At 34.4% G+C, this 23,978-nt stretch overlaps 1 protein-coding gene across 2 annotated transcripts in view; it reads right to left on the bottom strand.

Annotated features, from left to right (window-relative positions):
* LOC110028269 (immune-associated nucleotide-binding protein 9-like) overlaps positions 1–23,978 on the bottom strand; it is a 51,606-nt gene that overhangs the window by 5,713 nt on the left and 21,915 nt on the right. For both annotated transcript variants that reach the window (XM_020730044.1, XM_020730043.1), the window contains one exon: positions 3,254–3,528. In XM_020730044.1, coding sequence (XP_020585703.1) covers positions 3,254–3,528 — 275 coding nt within the window. The remainder of the gene's footprint in view (positions 1–3,253; positions 3,529–23,978) is intronic.

Here is a 23,978-nt window from a genome sequence, read left to right as displayed (position 1 = left end):
GGGTTTAGGTTAGGCTAAGGTTGGGTTAGGTCAAAATTGATGGTTCAAAATGGTCTAGAGGAATTTCATAAAGATTTTTGAACATCAATTGGGTGTCAATTTTGGGGTTAGGCATTCAATTTGGTGGAATTTGGATACACAGACAATTTGAGGATTTTGAATGTGGGTTAAAATTGAGTGAAATTCAGGCTTGAACAAGGTCAATTGAAGATCTAATTTGACGTATAAGATTTTCAAGAAGAATTTAGGATTCAAATTGGGTCAATTGAGTGGCAAATTGGGTATTTAGGATTCAAATTGGGTCAATTGAGTGGATCATATGGTTCAACTAGGTGAGATTAAGTTATATGATCAAAATTGGGGGTTTAATTTGGATCAAAATTGAGCTCAAATGATGGGTAAATTGGGCTTGGATTTGGTTTTAATTGATCATATGAAAGATGAGGTTGAGTTTAGAATTGAAATTGGGGAGGATTGGGGCCAAATTGATGGGTATCTGAGGTGAATTTGGAGAAATTGAGCCTTTAAAGGCAATTTCGGGCTTTTTGGTCAAAGTGGTCAAATTGGCCAAATTGGGGTTCAATTAAAGGGTCCAAATTGGTTTTGAAAGGGGCCAAATTGGTTTTGGGGACATTTAAAATGATTTTGAGGGTTTTAGGAAAGTTTTGGCTACTAACGGTAATTTTGTAATTTTGACAAATTTGGGGGTATTTTGGTAATTTTGGAATTTTTGGAATGTTTTGGGCAATTTGGGTAGCTTCAGATGGTTTGAAATGATTTTTGAACAAATTTTGGTATTTGGGATGAATTTGGAGGGTGAATTTGGGAATTTTGGACAAATTTAGGATTTCAAGGGCATGTAGGTAATTTGGGTGGATTTGGGGGCAAAAGGCCAAGTTGGATATTTTGGTAGAATTGAGGTGCTAATCACCTCATATGAGCTATGAACCAATAAAATCTGAGCTATGGACCAATGAAATCCCCATTTGGGTCCTCCATGTACTGGTCTTAGCTAAACCCCAGCGTAGGGCCAGTGGGTCTAGGGGACCATCTACATGAGTTTCCCAAAAGATCAAGGGATTAAAGTTAACAAATCTGTTAAGGTTGTGAGTGAAAGTGGGTGCAAGTGAGTGAACTAGCTCCTGACCAACATTCAGGGTCAACCTTAAGGCCAAGCAATCCTATGGGGACTCCCCTTGTGCTTCCTCTATAGTGGCCCCACCTACTAAGTGCTAGAGGCTGGGACCAGTATATGAAACTTCAATTTGAGCACAGAAGAGTTTAGAGTTTCTAATGGTGAGGGTTCCTTTTCTAGTTTTCTAGGAGTAGTCAACATGAAAGTCCAATGGCTAGACCCTAGGATACTAAAGAGGACAAAGCTAGACCTCAACCAAAAGTGAGACCAACATATAGTTTTTAAGGAAACACGTCATCAAGTTTGAGTGACCTCTACTCGACACATACTTAACTTAAAATATATTGAATTTTTAATTTTAGTCAAATTAGCTAGAAATGAATTCATTGTGGATCAAAATTTTAAAAGAATGATTGTTGGAAGAGGGATTGAAATAAAGAAATTTTGCAGGATCAAAAGGGCATATCAAGAAAAAAATGCATCATTTCTCATAAGGATTTTGACCTCTTCCTCTTCATAAATCTAATCTCTTGTTTTGCACAATTGAGTAGCATGATCCAGTTCTTAGGAAAAGATTAAAGTTGAAGTCTGATCTTGCTTCTGTGTGGTAGGGATGAAGGTGGTTTTCCTTCTCATACGTAGTGAAAATGAAAGGCTTGCAAGTGTAGGTCGACATAATCACTTCCTTTGTTACTTTGGTTCCTACTTGCACACAATCATGGAAGTATGGGAGCACAATCTTGTTAAGGTTGCAACTATTTGTGCTCTCATACTTCCATGATCGAGAGACTGTCTAAAATGATATCCCAAGAATGTACTAAATTTTTTTAATATATTCATTGAGGCAACACCTCAACTACCTCAAGGAATAAAGTCTCCAGATATACACTTCAAATGAAAAAAAAATTGTAAACCTTATTATTGCTAATGATATTTTAGCTTTAAGGTGTCTTTACACCGCTCAATTCAAGGGATGCAAATAGAATGATATTTTTCCAATATCTTTCTATTTCTATGTATAATGTCATAGTCATCACAAAGAACCTTACAAAATATGACTTCACCTTGTTACTTAGAATTATTCTTTATGAGTGCAAGAGATTCCTAGATTATGAATGACTAATGAATATGAGGAAGACATTTTCTTCAATGTATGCACAAGTGTTCAACATTGTCTTCAACTTTTAATGAACTAAAAAAGCAAAATAACCACTAGAAAATGGACAACCAACAAAGTTTGTTTAATATCTAAATTGTAAAAAAATAACCATGCATTGAAAGTAAAGTAACAAGAAATTTAAAGGTATATACAAATGTCATCATAAATCTAACCTTCATAGATACAATCTTCAGATTAGAAACTATAAAAATATACTAGATTTGTAGCAACACTAAATGTGTTAGCCAAAATTGAAGAGAAAGTAATGAAGCCCAAGTATTTTTATAAAGGTAGATCATAAAGAGAGAAGATAGACAACATACATAATGTCAACTTCTGAGGAACTAAATGCATCATAGTCTAGATCACTTGCATGCCATTATTCATGGGCAATTTAGTTCTTAATTTTGCATGATTAAGAAAAAGTATGCTCTAGTAATCAAATAGTCATTACAATTAATTATTTCCAATTAATTATAGAACCTTATCTATCTGGTGAATTGAAAATATCCTCCTGGTAAAGTTTGGCTTATGCAAAAGAAATATATTTTCTCTTGTTTTTCAGACATAAGAGCATGTATAGAGATTAAAATTCTAAATCCATTGAAAAACATATTAATTAGAAAGAGATAATGAGTTAAATATTAAATTGTTATATAATTTTTATTCAACCGAAGTCTTCAGATGTTCAAAACTAGCTTTATACACAAGAACATCAACCTTATATCAATTAAATAAAAACCACGAGAAGGAGTAGATCAGAGTATATATTATAATTTGAGCTTAATTTCATACATAAGTCACATAAAAAGAAAGAACACAAAATTTTTTCACGCTTCTATATAAAAAAATATTAAAAAAAGAAAATAATGCAATAATTCTTTAACCAAATAACAAACTAAATTATAAGAAATTTATGGATCAAACATAATAAAAGAAAAAGAGCTTCATGTACGAACCTCCAATGGCTCTGGAGGATCTCTAATGTACTCTTCAAAAGGTTTCTTTACAGCTTCAAGATTATCCCCGCCAGTATAAACTATGATCATGTAGTCAAAAATCATATCACCAAAGAGATCTTTAATATGATTGATAACATCCACATCTTCCCAAGTAAATCTACAACTTGTAGAGAAAACCATGAGTACTGCATGGAGGCCATCTTTTGCCAAATCAATGGACTTGAGTATCTCTTTATCAATGAACTCCGAACTAGCATCATAATTAAATAATCCTAAAGATGAAAAAAAAATCCTAATTAAGATCCTAGTTGCTATAAATGCTTTACCACATACCATGATAAGAGGAATTTTGAAGAAAACAATTACAATGATGGATTTACAAGAAAACCTATAAAGTTCCAATGAAGAAGAGATGTTAACTAAACTTAGTAGGAAAAAATATCAAAAATTGACTAAATTGGCGCCTCAAAGTTTGAAATCCTCACACATTGTTTAATATTGGAGTTTATTTAGCTTGATATTTTAAGGAAGAAAATTCCATTGAATTCAAAATTGAAAATTTTCGTTTACTATCAATACCCAAAACATCCCTAAGAAACGACTATAATTGCAAATTCAAAATGATTGTTAGATGTGGTGACCACACTTTTTTGAGGACCTTTTTTCTTTCTACAGAAGCCCAGTATCTAGCCTGAGGGTTACTTAATGACCTTCTTAGATGCCTAGAGATGGAACTCACCCACATATAACTTCAAACCAATTTTACAATTACTTAGGAGCCCAAGTTGAATGTTCATAGGTGGAGGATGCTTTAGGCAACCCATGAAGCCTTGAGTCCTAAGAATCCTTGTGATGACGTATCGACTACCTCTAAAGATCTAGACAAATCCCATTAGGCATGAGGCTAGTTTTAAGCTAGAGAAGGGTTACCATTTGTACCACAACCCTAGATTAAATAAGAAACTCCTAACATCTAAAATTTAAATCAAAATACTATTAAGCTACTAAAGCTTAGGTTTGAGCCCACCTAATGTCTTCCTCAAACTTAAAGAAACCCTAAGAACAAGTAATCATTTAAATAGATTAAATTCAACCCTAAGCTTAAAATACTCAACACCCTTAAAAGAAATTAAAATCAAACATACTTAATACAAATTCAAAAAAAATAAATTATTAAAATATCAAACTACCAAAGACTACCAAAACCACTAGTAAACTTGATCCCATAGAAAAAGCACTAAGATTATCAAATTAAACTTAGATCAAACCCAATTAAAAAATTATACATAATAAATTAAATTGATTAAACTGCTTAGTTAGACTAGTTAATCCTAAGAGTGTTAAATTGTAGGCACAACCATCCAAAAGCAACCATCATTTAAAGCCAAACCCTTGTAACACTAAAAGGCAAACACATTACTCACATGACCCAAATAACCCCTCATGACACTACAACTAAAATAAGATATAATTAAAAGTAAATTAAACACAAAACAAATATTAAAAGAAAACCATGCACACTTAACTAAGTGATCTATCATGTGTCTCCTTGGTCAAAGCAATCCAAATCAAACTCAAGAGGAGTCATGGGTTACCAAAACTGAGTCAATCCACCAAATCCATGCCCTTCCCAATTTGCTATAGGTCTTTCCATGCCACCTTCATGGCCATTGGAGCTCCATCATGCTCAATGCATCAAAAGTGGGGAAAGCTTCTTTAGCTCTACCCAAGCCTCTGAAATCCCTTTGCTCAATTCCCGTAGAGCCATTAGAGCCTCTTATTAATGTCAAGGCCTCTTTGATGGCCTCTCATGGCTATTTAAAGCCCCAACCTGAGAGTCTAGCAACACAAGAAAACTCTTGAAACTCATACTGAAACCCTCTATCCCCAACATCAACATTGCTCCCTCAGGCCATAGCGATCATGTCCAACAATTTCCAAGCCATCACCACTACCACATAACCTTAAATTCTGCTGTAAAAGCAAAGCGTTTTTACAACCTCGACATCAATGTCACCAAAAATCCATTCCAACACTTTCATTAGCTTCACAAGCTCTTAAAACCTTAACCCCAATCAAAATCCCTTCTTCCCACACCCTCTAACCAGCTTAACATCAATATGAACCACCTTTTATTCTAGCACATACCTAGGCCTAATCATAGATCAAATTGAAGCAAGGAGGAGGCATGTAACTCTAACGCAAAGCTTCTTAAGCCATCTAATTAAGGCCTCACATCTTGGACGTAGGTAATAGATTGAAACTCCTAAATCCCCTTGGCTGGGTCTATGATGAAAATGAACATTGCATGCCCACTTAGTTGTATAGATAGATTCATCTCACTTAGATGAAGTTAGAGGATCAAACCCCATGCAGTTTGGTTGAGTCTAGAGTGAGAAGCTAGTATTTGAGTGATGGCAGTTCTCTGATCTCTTCCTCGTGGTCATGAGGAACAGATGTCCAGTGAAAATCAGACCAGCCAGACCACAAAATCAGATCAGTGGATTAGATGGAGGCCACCTCACTAGCTTGCTTGGAAACAACAGTGAACTGTGAATTGCCACGTGGAGCATTAAAACATTCGAGGATCGATTCAACATCGTGTGTTTAGGTAAGAAAATCAAGTTTTTCTAAATTTATTAAAACAAAAAAATGCTTATAACCTTTAATAATTCATAACATAACAAATAAAAATTAAAAAAATAAAATAACAATACATCTAAACTCAAAGAATATAGGAAAAAATCATAAAAATAAAAAATGAGATTAATTAACTATATTTAATTTTAAATTAATTAAATACCTAAAAAAATATTTTAATTATAAAAAATAAATGTAAATAGAAAAATAATAAAATTTATAAGGAATAATCCCACTATCATTGGGAACTTTTCTTGGTTTTTTTTAAGGCGAGATGACTTACCTAACATCAAAAGTTATAATTTTCTATCAAAATTGTAATTATTTTTAAAAATAATTATACAAAATAAGATAACAAATAGAAAACTACAAATTCAAATGAAAATTCATGAAGAACTTTATGATAGTAAACCCACACACTAAAAATATAATTTTTCATTTTTGAAAATTTAAAGATTAAATTAACATATTAAGGGTAAAATTGTTAAATTACAAGTGTTGCCCTTTAGCCCAAATTGTCTCCTAAACTTAAATTAAACAAAAAATTAACTTATGAAAATTTTTATTACACCCAAATGAAAACATTAAATCAATTTATTAATTGAATAAGATTAATTTCATAATTATCTCTTTAATTATGAAATTTAATTTAAGGCAAACCCATCATTAACTTAAGGCAACTGGAATTTATCCTAAAATTTAACTTTGGTCTAACAAAACTTAGACCTAACTTAATTCAAAATTTAAAAGTTAACTTAAGTCTAACTCAATTAGACCTAACTCAATCTAAAAATCAATTGAACCTAAGTCCTTAGACCAAACTTAATTGAATTTTTAAAACTTAACATAGGTCTATTCCAATCTAGTCCTAACTTAATTTAAACTTAAATTTAACATATGTCTAACCCAATTTTGACCTGACTTAATCTAATTGAATTTATAATTAACTTAGGTCTAACCCAATGGACTGGACTTAACCCAACTTAACACAAATTTCAAACTTAGCTTGGGTTTATCATAACTTGGACCTATCTCAACTAAAACATTAAGCCTAACTTAGGTCTAACCCAATTTAGACCTAAATCAATTTGAACTTCAATTCAACTTAGGTCGACCCCAACTTAAGCCTAACTTAATTCAAATTTCAAAACTTAACTTAGGTCTAACCCAATTTTACCCAACTCAATTTAAACTTAAGTTCAACTTAGGTATAACCCAACTTAACTAAAATTTCAAAATTAGCTTGGGCCTAACAAAACTTGTACCTACTAAACTAAAACTTTAATATTAACTTAGGTAAAACCGACCTTGGACCTAATCCAAACATAACCTAAAACTCAAGTTTAACCCAACTTAGACTTGACTTAACCAAAATTTAAGCTTGACACAACTGAACCCAACTTTAATCTCAACTCAAGCCTAACTAACTTAGAATTGAATTAACTAAATAGAAAATTAGTTCAAGTCTAACTTAATTTAGAATTGATTTAACCAAATTCTAAACTTAACTCAGACCCAATTAAACTCAAAGTAATTTAAAAAAATTTCGGTCAACCTAGCCTAACCGGGGCTAAACCAAATCAAATTGAAATCAAACCTGGATCAACCCAACTTAACCTAGGCTAACCCAAAATCAAACTTAAACCAACTTGGGTCAACCCAGCAAAACCTAGGCTAACTCAAAGCTGACTTGAATAAATGTGGGTTAATCCAATCTAACCTAGATTAACCTAAACAAGACGTAAGCCAACTTGGGTTAACCTAAACTAACTTGGGCTAACTGAAATCAACTTAAAATTAAATTGGGTCAGTCCAGCCTAATAGGGTAACTCAAATCAATTGAAATCCAACTTTGATTAACCCAGACTAACCTAGGTTAACCTAAATCAACAAAAACAAATCAGGCTTACTTAAATTAACCTGATCTAAACTCAAAATTGACAACAGTAAATCGAGTTAAGAAGTGGTTGACCTCAAATAAGAGAATAAAAGCACACTTTACCTAAAATCTCACTCCCACGACAATATGGGCTGAATTGCAAAGTTTGTAATATAGATAAAAGGTATAACAAAAAACACACCTTAAAAATTATTAAAGCTTAAACTTTAAGTATGAAAAACAACCTGGTTTGAAAAGGAACTTTGGAGGTGAAAACTTATGATTTTTAACAAAGTAACTTCTAGTCACTCGTGACTAATTAAACCACAAACCAAATGACTTTGAGAAGGAGAAACCATGGGCTCTTGACTGAAACATTTCGAAAATAAATCACAAAATTTAATGGTCTAAGAAGTCTTAAACAAATTAAAATTTTCAGCCCCATAAAATCTGAAAAAGATACTAAAACTTAAATAAAGCAAAAATGAACAAAGACCATCGAATGCGACTTTAAATTTGCTACCTGGATCTACGAAGAACTATTGGATGATGCAACCCATGATTGTTGACAATAATATTTTAGTCAAGATAGGCTTGTCTACTTCTTTGGACTAAATAGATCAAGGAACACAACAACCTTAGGAAAATTGTTAGCCATTGGCAACTTGACGAAGTTGTCTCAAATAAAAAGAAAAATAATTAACACATTAATAATCGAACTAAACACATTTATTTTTCTTACAATAAAATGAAACATTCTAATTTTGTTTTGTAGGGCTTCTATAAACAAAAAAAGTTATTGTAGTAACCTAGAATATTTCCTTTGAGCCTTCTTTTTCTTATAGTCAAAGTTTTATGGTCAATTGACTATAAACATCTGATCTATCAAAAAGAAGATTAAACACAAAGCAAAGGATGAAACTCAACTAAAACTTCATTGATAGTTTGGATGATGTTAGTTGAGGAGTCTGACATTAGTCAGGTTTAGCACCCATATCATTAGTTTGTCTCTAATCATCTGATAGGTCTTCCCTAATTATTGGCTGATAAATACATTTCTGCCTTTTCCCTGGATTACAGGTAAGCTCCTTTGAAGACTAATCCTTCTGCCCCAACCTAAGTAACTTCAACTTAACATTTCAAACCAAAACTCATAAAAAAAATAAACCACATAAATCACTACATTCACAACTATACAAACCTCATACATTTAAAAAACCTCAATTGACACCAATTAAAATTGAGTAGAAATTCCTTTTCAATTTAGGAATATGAACAATAACATGATATATGGACATGTTGTTTACCTCACTTTTGTGAGGTCTCATTCCACTCTCCTATAAAAACTTAAGCCCCCGACCCTTTGGTTAAGTGGGTTTAGTGTTTTGATCAGTGGATAACTTAAATTAGCCACCAAAGGAAAAATATGCCTTAGATGAACCTAAATTAACCACTAGAGATTAAACACACCCAGGTCACACAAATCATCCCAAAACCCTATGAGCTTCTCCATAAGCCCTAGAGACTACCATGACCTCCAGATCTATTATGAGAGAAGGGATTACACAAATTGATCCATAACTTCACCTGGGGCCTCCGTAACTCTGCTAAACCCTACAAATCAGAACAAAACCCAAATGAGCCTTTTTGAGCCTAAACTGGGATGGTACCTTATAATGGTGAAACTAAATCAAACCTAACCCTAATATGACCAAATTAGGACCAAGCTCCAGCCATAGATCTTGTAGTCAACATTAGACGATATGGTCAATCTTAGACGATATGGTCAACTCATGATCAACTGGTGAACTCTATTAATAATTTTATATATTAATTATTAATTAATTAACAGGACAATTTTAAGGACCCATTAGGATTTAACTTAATTAAAATTCAAGCCCTAAGTACAAACCCATAGACCAAGCCCATAAAAAGAACTAAGACCATGGACCAACCCTAAATGGGTCATCCATAACCTAGGTCTATCCATCAGGCTATAAGATGGCTCATATGCTAAGCAATTCCACATGAAAAAAAAAAAATCAAAAATAAATTAAGGGAAATGAGACAAAGAAGGTCACATCTACCTCTTTCTTCTACACTTGGCAATTATGTCTCCCACACTAAAATCCCTCCATGATTAGGTCAAGCCAGACCATGACTGAGCTCAAAAACCATATGTCCACCCACCCAATGCCTTTATTGCATGAAATTCTCTCTCCTCCTCCATTAGAGCCTCCATGGTCAAATTTGTCAAAATAGGAGTTACCATCCCTGAATCCTCCCCATACCTCTATAAACTTCTTTGAGGAGTCACACGAACCTCCTCGGGCCAGCCTTGGTCATTTCCTACCCCCCATGTCCATTAAAAGGAAAACCTGAAAGTTTCAAGAAAAAGAGAAGCTCCTTAGACAACCTCTAAATCCTCTGCCTTTCAAAAGAGAAAATCTTCCCCATAACCCAAGCAATTTATCCCCCCCATATCCCTAGGTCATTCCTCCCACTAGGAAACCCTAATTTTGCCATTGAAATATAGGGAAACATTTGGGTCCGACACAAACTACTTCAACACACTAATTCAACTCTTCCAAAAGCTTCTTAGGACCTCTACGACTCCTTCCCAATTGAAATTAGGATTTTCCGAAGTCTCCAACCTATCTCAAGCCAAAATCGAGCCACCATTTGGCCTAGCTTAACCGTAAGAGCCAATTTTAATCCAAATTAAGCTAACGAGAAGATGCGCATGGTCAAGGAGATTATGTCTGTCGAGCTTAATCGAGGCTACACCTCTTGGAATAAGGTATAGATAAAAATTCCTAAACTTTTCTTTGAGTATTGCTTTTTGTGAAGGAAATGAACATACCATGCTTGATCAATTGTATAGTTGTGTTTCCTTAGGTTTTATGAAGCATTGGGAACAAACCACGTAAGAATCAAAGAAAACTTGAGGGAGTGATTAGCCATTGATCATGAACGACAATCAATCTACTATCCCACGAAATGATGACTGGAGTGGATCACCAACTTGCAAAGGAAAGAAAAAATGAACAATGGACAATGTGATAACAACATCAAAAGCTCCGCGAATCAGAAGACGCCGCGTGGACCCTCAAAGCTGCCAAGTATGATGGGGGCGCCGCGTGCATAAGTAGGAAATTCCCTTATTTACTATTTATTAGATCTAGAAAATGTTAAAAACCTTTAAAAATTCAAAACTTAAAGAATAAAAATTAGAAAAATAAAATAAAAATACCTCTAAACTCAGTAAAAGAAGAAAAATAAATAAATTTGGAAATAATTAACTTAATATACTTTTTATCCAGTTAAATACTCCAATTCCCAAAAATTATGAATTTTTCAGGGATTATTTCCCCCACTCTTAGGAACCTGTCCTCATTTTTCCAAAGATGTAGAATTCCCCTAAAAGGAAAATGACCAATTTTCTAACAACTTTGTAATTATTTTAAAAAATATTTATAAAAATTAGAAAATTATAAATTTAAAAAGGGAATTGGCTAGAAAATTTAGGGTACTGAACTCAAACCCTAAAATGACAATTTTTAACTCTTTAAAAAATAAAATAAAAATTTAGACATCTACGGGTAAATTTGTAAATTTAAAAAATTTGAATCTTAGCTCAAGTTTATTCCCAAACTTGATTTAACATTATTAAATCCTTGAGTCTATATAATTATAAAGTCTCTTTTGACCATAGGTTGACCCTAATGACATAGGATTATCCTAGCTTGAACCTTGGTTTAGGCTTAACATAATTTAATTCTAGCCTCTAGGTTAAAATATAAAAATCATTAGTTCCAAACATTTTTAGGTCTAATCCCCGTTAGACCTTACCCAAAATCAAAGCCTTAATTAATTTATGCTTAGTTCAAAAATCTCATGTCTACCCTAAATTATACCTAACTCTATATCTAAGCTTAATCCATCTTAGACTTGACACGATTTTGAATTCTATTAGGTCTAACATAAATTAGGCTTATTCAGAATGGAATCTAGCTTAAGGTCTAGCCAACATCAGACCTAAACCCTAAATTTTAGGTTTAATTCGAATTTAAATTAACCCTACATTTTTCGACTAACTTATATTAGACCCAATTCCAACTTAGGCTCAACCCAAATTAAACCTAAACCTTAAGTTTAGGTTCAACCTAAATTGAACCTAACTTTATGTCCAATCTAAATTGGACTTAACTTTAAACCCTAGGTTCAACTCAAATTGAACCTAACTAAACTTAAACCCTAGGTTCATCCTAAACTGAACCTAACTAAACTAAAGCCTTATGTTAAAACTTAAAGAATCATAATTAGGCCTAACCTACAATAGATCCATTTATCCTAATACGTCTTAATCAAATAAGACTTAGTTAAACCTTCAACCTAAGTAGGTCTAAACTACATTATACTTAATTATCCTACTAAGTTATAATTAAATTAGACTTAATTTTTCATTAAACTTAATTGGGTCTAACCTAAACTAGACTTAATTATCCTATTAAGTCTTAATCAAAATAGACTTAGTTAAACCTTAAAACTAATTAGGTTTAACCTACATTCAACCTAATTATCCTACTATGTCTAAATGAAATTAGACTTAATTTAGTCTTAAACCTAATGAGGTCTAACCTACATTAGACCTAATTATCCTACTAAGTCTTAATTAAATCAGACTTATTTAAACCATAAACCTAATCAAGTATAACTTGCATTAGACCTAAGTATCCTATTATGTCTTGATTAAATTATGCTTAGTTACCCTAATCTAAAATCCTAAATCTAATTTACCTGACTTGCTAATATTTTTAGGTTCAACCTACATTGAACCTAAGCTTTTAAGTTTAACATACATTAGACTTAGTTAATTTCTTTAGGTTCAACCTACATTGAACCTAAAATCCTAAGTCTATGTTACATTAGACATAGTAACTTTCTTTAGGTTCAACCTACATTGAACCTAAACCCCTAAGTCTAACATACATTAGACCTAGTCAAACTTAAACCCTAGGTCTAACTTACATTAGACTTAGTTTGATTGAACCTAACCTTAGGTCTAAGCTAGACCTAAACCCTAGATCTAACCTGCATTAGACTTAGTTCAAATTGAACTTAACCTTAGGTTTAACCTAAACTAGACCTAACCTAAGTCTAATTTACATTAAACTTAGTTCAAATTGAATCTCTTTTAGGTCTAGCTCAACTTGGATTTGGCCTAAATCTCACTAAACTTGAACTTAGTTCAACATAAACCCTATTGGGTGTAGTTCAACATGGACCCAATTTAAGTCCAGCCTAACTTAGACTTAAGAGTCCAACTTAATTTAGGCTCAATTCAATCAAATCATCGGGTCAACCCAACCTAAGTCGGATTAACACAATTCAATTAAATAACAGGTTCAACCCGACCCAACTTAGTTTAACCCAATTCAATTCAATCACTGGGACAACCCGATTTAACCTAGGTTAACAAAAAAACAACTCAATTTTTCCAGGAAACCTGATTTAATTCACGTTAACTCAAAGTCAAGTTTTCTTTAGAAAATTGGAATAAATTCTGATAATCCAACTTAAGACTCAATTTCAGGCATGATTTAACTTTAGTTTAATCCAGGATTGCTTTAGGACTAACTTTGACTTAAAGGATAATTCAAGTTTAAATTAGCTTGTACTGTACCCAAATCTAAATTAATTTAAACTTGAATAGCCCCAAGTTAATCTGACTTGATTTAAGATAAGCTAAACCAAGTAAGACCAGTTTGATCTTAATCAAACTATATTAATTTGGGTCAGTCCTAGTAAGTTTGAAGATACTCCGAGGGACAACTAGCCTAATCCTTGTTAAACATAAATTACCTTAGATGAGTTGAACGCATTTCAACTTAACTTGGAATACTCTAAAATCACTCTAAATCTAAGTGATTGAAGTTTAAGTAGGGTTTCATTTCTCATGTGAGAAAATAAATCACACTTAGCCTCATTTCAGGGACAATTTGGGCTAAAGTACCAAATTAACAAAATGACATGAAATTCATCCAAAAAATCATTAAAATTTAAACTTGAATCTATAAATGCAATGAAGTTTGAATAGGTATTTTGAGAAAGACAACCCATGGTTGTTAACAAAATATCTTCAGTCACTTCTGACTAATCAAATTGAAAAACCTTAATACTTCAAGATAATGAAACCTTAGGATCTTGATCGAGCCATTACCAAATGAAAAAAATAACATGAAAAAATAAAAAATTAATTGGCTAAAAAGATTAAAGAATCCTAAAAGTTTCAGCCCCTAAAATCTGAAGAAGAAATTAGAACTTAAATGAAACCGTAATGACACACTCGGGTCTACAAAGATCACTTGGATGATGCAATTGGTGGTTTTTGACAAGAATCTTTCTGTCAGAGTAGGTTTAACCCCCTCTCAGACTAAGTAGATCAGGCTAATTGATGACTCTAGGATACCGGGCCATGGGCATCTTGACCGAGTTGGCAATAAACTAAAAATCAACAAACACAATGAGTGAACAAAAAGAATGTTTTCTGCTAACTTTATTTTGTATGACTACTAAAAAGAAAAGAAGGACACCACCCTAGATTTTCCTTACATGTTATAGGGTGTGCTAACTTTGATTTGCAGAAACGGTCATTCTAGCCACTTAAAACATGGAGCAAAAGGATGAAACTCAAATAAACCATTAATGAATAAATTTTCAGATGGTTTGGAGTCCTTAGAAATCCACTACTCTATGTATAGGATTTTGACATTCCTTTCCTTGACAATAACTTGGAACTTTCTGAGAGCCAATTATAACTTTAATCGGACATTTTCTTGAGTAATCATTGTACTTAAAGTGTAATTAACTATAGGGACTTGTTCTTATAGGAAAATGTGAACCCTAGAACATGTATATCAACATGAATTCTCTGGTATTCTGCTTTCATAAGATCCATTTTAATGATCCCATGCTTTGAATGATTAATACAAAAGATCACCTTATGAAAGCTCATTTTATTTATTATTTTTTTTCCTACCATTCTTCCCCAAAATTCTCATCTCTTACATTCATTACCATGGTCTGAGTTGGAGTATAATTTGGGAAGGAAGACAATATAACGATAATCAAATTGGTGACTCCTCAATCACAACGATGACAAAATAAAGATCAACACTGTAGTGACATCAGTTTGCACCACATATGCATAATAATTGCTCTTATTTCTTTTCTTCAAGCCCTCACTCATTCTACCAAAAGGGGTAGTTTGACTCATGAGAACCACTACCTATAGAGTGAGTTCACCCTATTCATATCGATTAACCTCTTTGAATAGACCTTTTATGCATTCATCATCAAGGACTTGTACAAACCACTACATAGTTTGCTTTGATGCACTCAAATCGACAAAACTCATGGTTTTGAATGTGATTAGGTGGTTTTGATGGCTGCCCTTGCCAGACAGGGTTGTTTGTCTATTGCATTCAATGTTTCCCTTCTTTTACTTTAGGGCTCAAAATTTTCACTTCTTTCGGTGAACTTCAGCCAAGGACTTCAAGGTTATTCTTCTATTTATGAGGTAAATCCTCATCTTTGGGCTCCTACTTGATTGTATATCATGCAGTATAAGTCCAAAAAAATTAACAAAATGTTAGGATGAAACATTAAGTTTTTATTCAAAAAATGTTCAATGCAAAAAAATAGGTTAGTCTAAAACTAGCGAGGTTTCCTTTCTATCTTTTTGTGTCCCCTACCTTTTTCAAATAAAGTAACTTAAGAAAACTCTTGATTAAGACTACAAATTTGCCCTAAAGAAAATTCTAGGTTTAGACTTTCATGATGGGACATTAGATTTTCAATTGGGAAAGGTTTAAATGTTGAACAGTTTATGTTAAGAACTGTTAACAACTGCCTAGACTAGGCTAACAATTGAGAAAGGCTTAAAATATATGTTGAAAAAAGGTTATATTAACAACTGTTCATATAACCTTTGGAAATAGGAAGTCCACATGAAAAACTCTTGTTGACCTCACTTTTGGTTGAGGTCTGACTTTCTCCTCTTTAGCAGTCTAAAGTCTAGTCATAGTACTTTCCTATTGACTATTCCTAAAGTGCTAGAAAAGGAACCCTCACCATTAAAAACTCTAAACTCTTCTTTGTTCAACATGAGGTTTCATATATTAGTCATAACTTCTAACACTAAGTAGGTGGGGCCAATATTGGGGAGCTCAAGGGGAGTCCCCATAGGATTGCTTGACCTTAAGACTGACTCTAAGTGTTGGTCTGGAGCTAGTCCACTCACTTGCACTTAATTGCACTCACTCTTACTCGCACTCACTTACAATCCTAACCCCAAACTTGTTGACTTTGATCCCTTGATCTTTTGGAAAATCATGTAGATGGTCCCCTAGACCACTAGCCCTAGGCTAGGATTTAGCTAAAACCAGTACATAGAGGACCCAAATAAGGATTCCATTGATCCATGGTTCATATAGGGTGGTTGGCACCTCAATTTCACCAAAATACCTAACTTAGCATTTTGCCCTCCAAATCTACCCAATTTACCAAAACACCCCCAAACCCCAAATTTGACCAAAATTCCCAATTTCACCCAAAATACCCAAACTTGTTAAAAAAATCATTTCAAACCATTTGAAACAACCCAAATTGCCCAAAACCACCCAAAATTACCAAAATTTGCCAAATTTACAAAAATACCATTGGTGGCCCAAACTTTCCCAAAACCCTCAAAATCATCCCAAATGTCCCCAAAACTAATTTTCTAAACCTCTAAAGACAACCATCTACACAATCTTTATCAATCAATTGAGCTTGGATCAAAATTTTGACAGAAATCAAATTTGACGCGTTTTTGACCCAATCGTCGACGAGTTTCTTTAAATGACCTCGGATGACGAAACGGCTTGCGCCGGCGAGTCCAGAACGTCAAAATTACATAGGGAGGATACCCATTTTGATATGGTTCCGTGCACGCATGAATTGGAGAGTTTTAAATATTAAATATTATAAAATCAAAAAAGAATTCTTTTTCACATAAATCCCTAATTTGCCATGCCTCCTCTCCCACTCTCGTTCGCAACCAACAGCTTCCAACGAGCAACTCCTCAATTGTTTAGTGTCGACAGCTTCTGGCGACTCAGCTGGGGATGTAGTTTCTCTCTTCATTTAAATCAGGGAATAATGTCTTCATACAGTGGTAATGCGTTTATGTTCCTCATGGACCAGATTATCCTTCTTTTGTTGACTTGCTTCACCCATTTCTCTCTTGGGTAAGCATGGTCAGCTCTTTCGGACTTCAGGACCGTCTGTTCAACCACCTTTGAACAGATATGTTCAGGAGTTCATTAGGACTTTTATCTTTATGTGGGGTCGAACCCCCAATAAGTGTGTTGTTTGACTAGTTACGTCTGGGCGTTGTGCGTTGTGAAGTTGGTCTCGCACTGGGTCATAAACTTTGCATTTTCTTTGTCTCCTTCAGGTTTGGTTTGTTTTTCTGCGAATCAAGCCAATTTGTTGTGCCACTTCGCAATCGTTTAATTTGTTAATTGCAACTCTTCGATGCTATAATCACAAATAAATAATAAAATTAAAATAATAAAAATATGCCCATTTCATAAGACAAGTGCATTAACTTGAGTACTTCTGTTGAAACTGTAAGGTGTGGGACGTCACTAACTTTCTGGAATTCTTCAAATGATAGAGACAATGTCTTCGCCAAAGTTGATCTTTTCTTTTGCTTCTCGAATGGAGTTCACTGCCAACAGGGATGAACTGTCTGACCTGGCAGTTATTAAGTTTGGACAATGATTTGATGATATTGGAGTCAAGAAGGTGACCTTCACAGCTATGAAGTTTGAAACAGATAAGTCCGTGGAGCCTATCGTAGAGTTCAACTTGAAATCTGCCAAGAAATTCTCCCCTTCAAAGGTGTTGGTTGAAAAGAACCCTCCTAGTGTTGTAAAGTCTGTCGTTGGGAGCATTGGGATTTCTCTGAGAACTGTTTTTGCTCCTACTACCAGATTCACCATTCACCGCGCCAACTATTTTGCCGAGTAAGGGAAAAGAGATTCTACATGACGAAGAGTCAGTTGATGCTTATACCCAATCATTTTCTGGATTTGAGATTGGGCCTAATTCAAAGCCTGAGCAACTGACGGAGGCACAAGAATGGAGGCACGGCCAGGAAATTTTGAAAGCCGAACAGCCTCAACAGTCTCGTCAACACTCGTAGCAGTTGTCCCAACATAGTCAGCCTCAGCAGTAGCCGCAGCCACAACATTATGACCATCTAGCCAGCGGTCATATCAAGGAGGACCGTACTAGGAAGATGGTTGACGGGGATCAACTTTTTAGAATGGATGAGGAGAATTTATTCATTCAAAGAAGAGTCAGTGTCAAAGGTGTTCCACGACTTGCTAATAAGACCGGAATTTAGACTAACCAAGCCAAAAAAATCAGAGGAAGCCAGCATGAATGATCATCTCCAATACTGCCCATACCAAAAGTTGCTCTGTCACACCATAGAAAATTGTTTTATGTTCAAGGATTGGCTTGAGAAGAATTTCAAAAGTGGAAATGTAGCAATCCCGAAAGAGTATTTAAAAGAACCTGAGAAAGATTCCGTAAATATGATTTTTGTTGTTCTGATTAACTTCTACACACTACACCGGTGATCGACAAAAGAAATGACACTCTTAAAAAATCTCCAACTGACCTAAAAATAATCAAAGAAAAGTCAATCGAGGCTAAGCTGGAGAGGCTCCAAGCCAATATTGAACGGTTGTCTGAAGAACAAAGAAAAGACATGAATGATGAAAATTACGATGTGCCAAATTACATGGACGAAGGATTAACAGAAATCGACGTCATCAAGGCCCGGACCGAGTCATATGCGTGTGACGCTCCGTCTTTTGGTCAGGAGAATGTCGCGGATAAGAGGCAAGGGGTCATCCAACAAAGGGATGAACAGATCAGTCGTCTTGAAAAGAAAATTCAAGAGATGACGACCGCCATGATTGCAATGCAAAGACAATCACAACCACCGCAGATGGTACCTCCAGAAATAAACCAGCCAGAAATTACTCGTGTTGTAGATGGAAGAAAAGAGTTCACCTCCGAGGAACAGCCAAAGAAGGATTCAATTCAGGGTCTGATACATGAAAATGAAATTAAACAGATGTTCGAACAATAAGTGAAAGAAGCCCTGGATCGATCAAAAGGAGAGGCATTGATTCTAAAGGGTAGGCCATACCCAGAGGAGTTTGATATCATCCAATACACCAAGGGTTTTGTATCACCTTTGTTCAAAACTTTTTACGGGACTGAAAACCCTCGTCAGCATGTTGCACACTTTCAAGCAAGTTGTTGCAACGCAGGGGGTAGTGATGCGTTACTATTCCGTCAGTTTGTAAGTAGTCTTTCAAAGATTGCTTTTGACTTGTATGCGGAATTACCCAACGGCTCGGCAAAGTCATTTGCATAAATGGAAAACCTTTATGTCGGACGTTTTTCTAGAGTCTAGAACCATGTCACTGTTGGTGATCTCGTGGTCGAGCAAAAAAAGCAGATAGAGACGTTAGTAGATTATATCCTGCGATGGAGAAACCTCAGTATGAAGTGTGAACCACAACTTCAAGAGCAACATGCAATCGAAATTATGTTGCAAAACATCCACGGTTCAGTAGGTTTCTTGCTTAAGGGACTTACAATCAAGACTTTCGAGAAGCTACTTAGCAAAGCCGCAAGCCTGCAAAAGGTGACCGAACAATTTGAATTTTTGGAAATGGCAGACAATACTAAGCCAACAAAGACATCTAAAAGGAGATCAGAGACAGTGGCAACAGTTGACAGAGGTAAGTAGCCGATGGAGATCCAAACTGAGTCGTCGCGACAAATCTACCAACATCAACAACAACACAACTAGCAGCACAATAAACAGTCGTCCCAGCAGAAGCAACACATGATGGATGGAAGGCAGGGTCGATCTATGGTCGAACTTCTAAACAAAGTATATCCCTTCAGGGAGGAGGCAGTAGCAAAGATGTTTCAAAATTTAATTAAGAAGCATAAGTTCAGATTGCTTAAGCCAAAGAAACCGAAAGAAGTCGACAAGAAGAATCATCCCAACTATTGCCCATATCCCAGAATGCTTGGGCACAACATTGAGGCTTGTATCAGCTTCAAAGATTGGCTCGAGAAGAATTTCAAGAATGGGAACATAATGATCCCGAAGAACATTTGAAACGAATCTGAAATAGGTTCTATCAGTATAATTTTGGTTGATATGTTTGTTCCAACTAACCCCTATGCAACTGATAACGAAATTATGTCTCTTGGCTACTATTGTAATAATATTGTTGTTTAAAAAGGATCTTAGCTGGATCAATGTTAGCTTGTCTCATCCCTCCCCCGCAATGAATGAAAAGAAAGAAAGAGTTTGTTGTTGTCTAGAATTGTTCAATATTTGGAAAGCTCATCAAATTAAAAAGGAAAATTTTGGATATTTTGATAAAACTGACTTCATGAGAGAATGAAATCAATGCCCTAATAACTTAGTCATCCACTTTAAAAAATTTGGACTGGGTCATAAGTTGATTTCAAAATAAAATAGTGTGGTTGAAATAGGAGTAATTGACTCGGAATATCACGAGCCTTTTAATTTCCTGCCACGTGACTGTCCTGGTTTTCGAACGAGTTATAATATCCCAGAATTTGACTTAAGAAACATTTGAGGATTATTAGTTAGGAGAGTTTTGGACATTCAAAATCTTAAAGCAAATATGTTCCACCAGATATAGTATTTCTCAGAAAATAAAGAAAGCAAAAAAAATTGTGTGAAAGTCCCCTGAGAAGAAGCTTGAGGTGAGCATAAAATCAAAAATTGGTGTCTGAATTCAGACATTCAAAATTTTTAAGTCATGTTCTACCAGATATAGTAATTCTCAAAAAAACGAAAAAAAGAGATTGTGTGAAAAACTTGATAAACAAATCAAAGAGAAAGAAGAGTCTCCCTGAGAAAAAGTTTGAGGTAGACGTATAATAAAAAATTGGTGTCCAAGTTTCCCCTAATTGATGATATTTAAAATGTTCTCTTAAGAAAATTCTTCTGATATTTTACTCAAGAAAAAGTTCAACGATCTTGAGTCGTTTGGTCGGTTATTAATTGGCTCAGAAATATTTTTGGAAACGAAAAATTTTTTTATCACACGACCAAAATTCTAAAATCTGCTTAAACCCGGGAAGAAAGAATTAAAGAAATGGCGATGCTATTAGCAGTTAATGAAAATTCAACCCTGAAGTCATATCCTTCAGTGGCCAGCAAATACAACTCCCATGTCAATTCAAAGAATGTCATAAAGATTCCTCAAAGACAACAACCTTTACAGAAAGCAACAAATCAAATGATGACTGCTACAAACGAAGCTGCGAGCTTGCGGCCTCTTCTATTGTAATGTCCGTAGAAATAGTGCATCATTACGTGTACTTGAAAGAATATAGTTTCGATAGTACCTTAAGGAATCGACTATTTTCTACACTTGCCATTCGTCAATGGATGGTATATCAAGAAGTATTGCGCCTCGTGTTTCAAAGACAAAAACTCATTCTTAGAAGCTCAGACACCGTGTTTGTCTAAAACTGGGTCCAAATCCTAAGAAAAAATAAAATAAAATAAAAAGAAAACTCAATAAAAGAGAAGTTGACCCGACTCACTGATACACCAAAAATATATGCATTTTTAGACATATATTTTACTCATTTTTGATCATATTGCACTTTAATGGAATGTATTTTTTTGTGTTTTATTGCAGGTTGTTGATTTTTAAGACTTGAAGTAAAAAGGAAGTAAAAATGATGAAATTTAGAGTCAATAAAAAAGTTAAGGCGTTGACGATGATGTTTGATAGAGAAGGATGAATTAAATAGATGGCCTCTGGCACCGACGGCGCCATAATGGGCGTCAGTGTCGATGCAGAGCCTGTTTCTAGAAGATTCAACAAATTTGGACGTTTTTTGAAGAGTTTTTGGAAGCACATATTGGAGAACCAACCTAGGCTCTATTTAAGGCCGAAATATGATCAAACCCCCCTCCACTTTCATATCATTTCAAATTCTTTCACTCATTTCAGTTTTCCTCTTCACACGCCTACATTTCACGCCATTCAACACCTTTGGTTAGTTATTTTTTTATAGCTTTGAGTTTTTATTGTGAGTTTAAATATGAAATCTTCTCTAAGAAGTTGAAGAGGAAGAGAAGTGAGAGATTTCTTCTTTCTACATTTCTTAAGAGAGACTACAAATGGTTTTCTTTGAGAAAGAGTTTCAGATAAGTGTTGTTTGTTTATTATTATTGTATGAACTTTCTTTTATATATAAAATTTGTGTTTTGTTGTATCTTTCTCATGAAGTCTGAGAAGTTTCCTTTATTTGTCTCCCTACTCTGAGATATGGTGAAATGAAGAGATAATGTGGATGTGTCAATGTTAAATATTAAAATAAATTGTGATGGTTTTTCAACTCCGCTCTTAATTTACTTTTTGATCTGGCTAATTGAATTGTTAAAATATGTTGTGAAACATATGATCTAGGAAATAGAGTATGAGTTCTACAAAAGAGTTCTAAAATTTAAACATATGAGCTGACGACGCCCGCCTAAAAAACCATGGTGCCGACATCGCCATCGGGAGAGCCGACGGCGTCCCGAGCATTTTCCACTTGTTGAACGGTTTTGGCGGGATTTCTCTCTACAATAACTGTCAATATATGTTTTTAAAGTCCTAAAAACTGACTTAGACGTCCAGAAACTTCCTAATTTTGAATTCAATGGCTTCTAATTCCAGAAATACTTCAGGGCATGGAGTTTTCAATAGAAGAAAGTTTATCAGTTTTGGCGCGCAGAGATTATACGACAAAGTAATCACGAAGAAGAGATTTATCAAGAAGAGAGGCTTTGTCAATCATGGAGTGAGTAATCCAAATTCACAGATCGAGAAAATCATTGTGCAAAGGCGTTGGGAAGTTTTGTGCTACACTACCGTTGTAGTTGTTGTACATGTAGTAAAGGAGTTTTATGCTAACTTACATGGAATTACCCAAGTAGTTCTCTTCGTTTGAGGTAAGGTTGTATCATTTACTCCGACTCGAATTAATGATTTGTATATGATAGAAAATGTTTCAATCTGTCATTATACAAATTTTATCCCAACAAAAGATATGAGGCAAGAAGTATATAATTTTCTGACGGATGAAAATGATAATTGGGAAATCAGAGATGAAGGATACGTTAGTTTCTTTGCTTCACTGCTTAATCCAATTTCAAAATAATGTTATTTCTTCTTATCTGCAAAATTACTCCATACCATGAAGATTAATAGAGTTACAAGAGAAAGTGTCATTTTAAACTACTGCATTCAAATGGAAAAACCCATTGATGTAGGATCAATTATTTTTAAATATGTTATGGGTATTATTATGAATTGGTCAATATATGGATTTGAGCATCCTTCTACAATTTTCCTACTTTGCAGTCAATCTCAAGTTTCATATGAAAGTTGGGAGAAAGTTTTACTACCTTGGGAGCCCATAATCCCTATTGATGGAAATTATATAGGGAATGGAAATGAAGCATTAGATTGTATTATGGATCATTCATCACATGCTTCAACATCATTGATGTCACAGACAGTTGGAAGTTCAATAACTTTGGAGAAAAGAATGATTAAAATAGAAAGAGAACTACAGAGTGTTACGAATGCAATCGGAAATCTTAACTACCCTTTTGATCACCTAGATTGGAGGATGAATGGGAAATTTGATCATACTGGGACAATTGAAGCAGGATTGGTGCAGATGTTAAAGAAAAATGGATGGATCATGGATGGATCGATTTGGATCGATTAAAATTCGACTGATCAATTCCTGTATCGACCCTTCTACAATTTGTATGTTCATTACCAGTATGGGAGATTAGAGGAGTAGAAAGTACTGAAGGTGAGAAACTAATTGAAGAAGTTGGACTCTCTACTATTTTAAAATACTTATGCTTTAATGTAATTATGTGGATTTGATTTACTTTACTTTGCTTTAGAACTTTGATTATGTGTATGGTTTTGTGTTAGCGTTCTAGTGTTGTGGCTTGATTTCGATGCTGAATTTTAATTTAGTTTGCTTTTGGGTTGTGCA

This window comes from Phalaenopsis equestris, unplaced genomic scaffold (assembly GCF_001263595.1).
Source record: "Phalaenopsis equestris unplaced genomic scaffold, ASM126359v1 Scaffold000507, whole genome shotgun sequence".
Classification (NCBI taxonomy): domain Eukaryota; kingdom Viridiplantae; phylum Streptophyta; class Magnoliopsida; order Asparagales; family Orchidaceae; genus Phalaenopsis; species Phalaenopsis equestris.
This window is presented reverse-complemented; position numbering and strand designations above follow the sequence as displayed.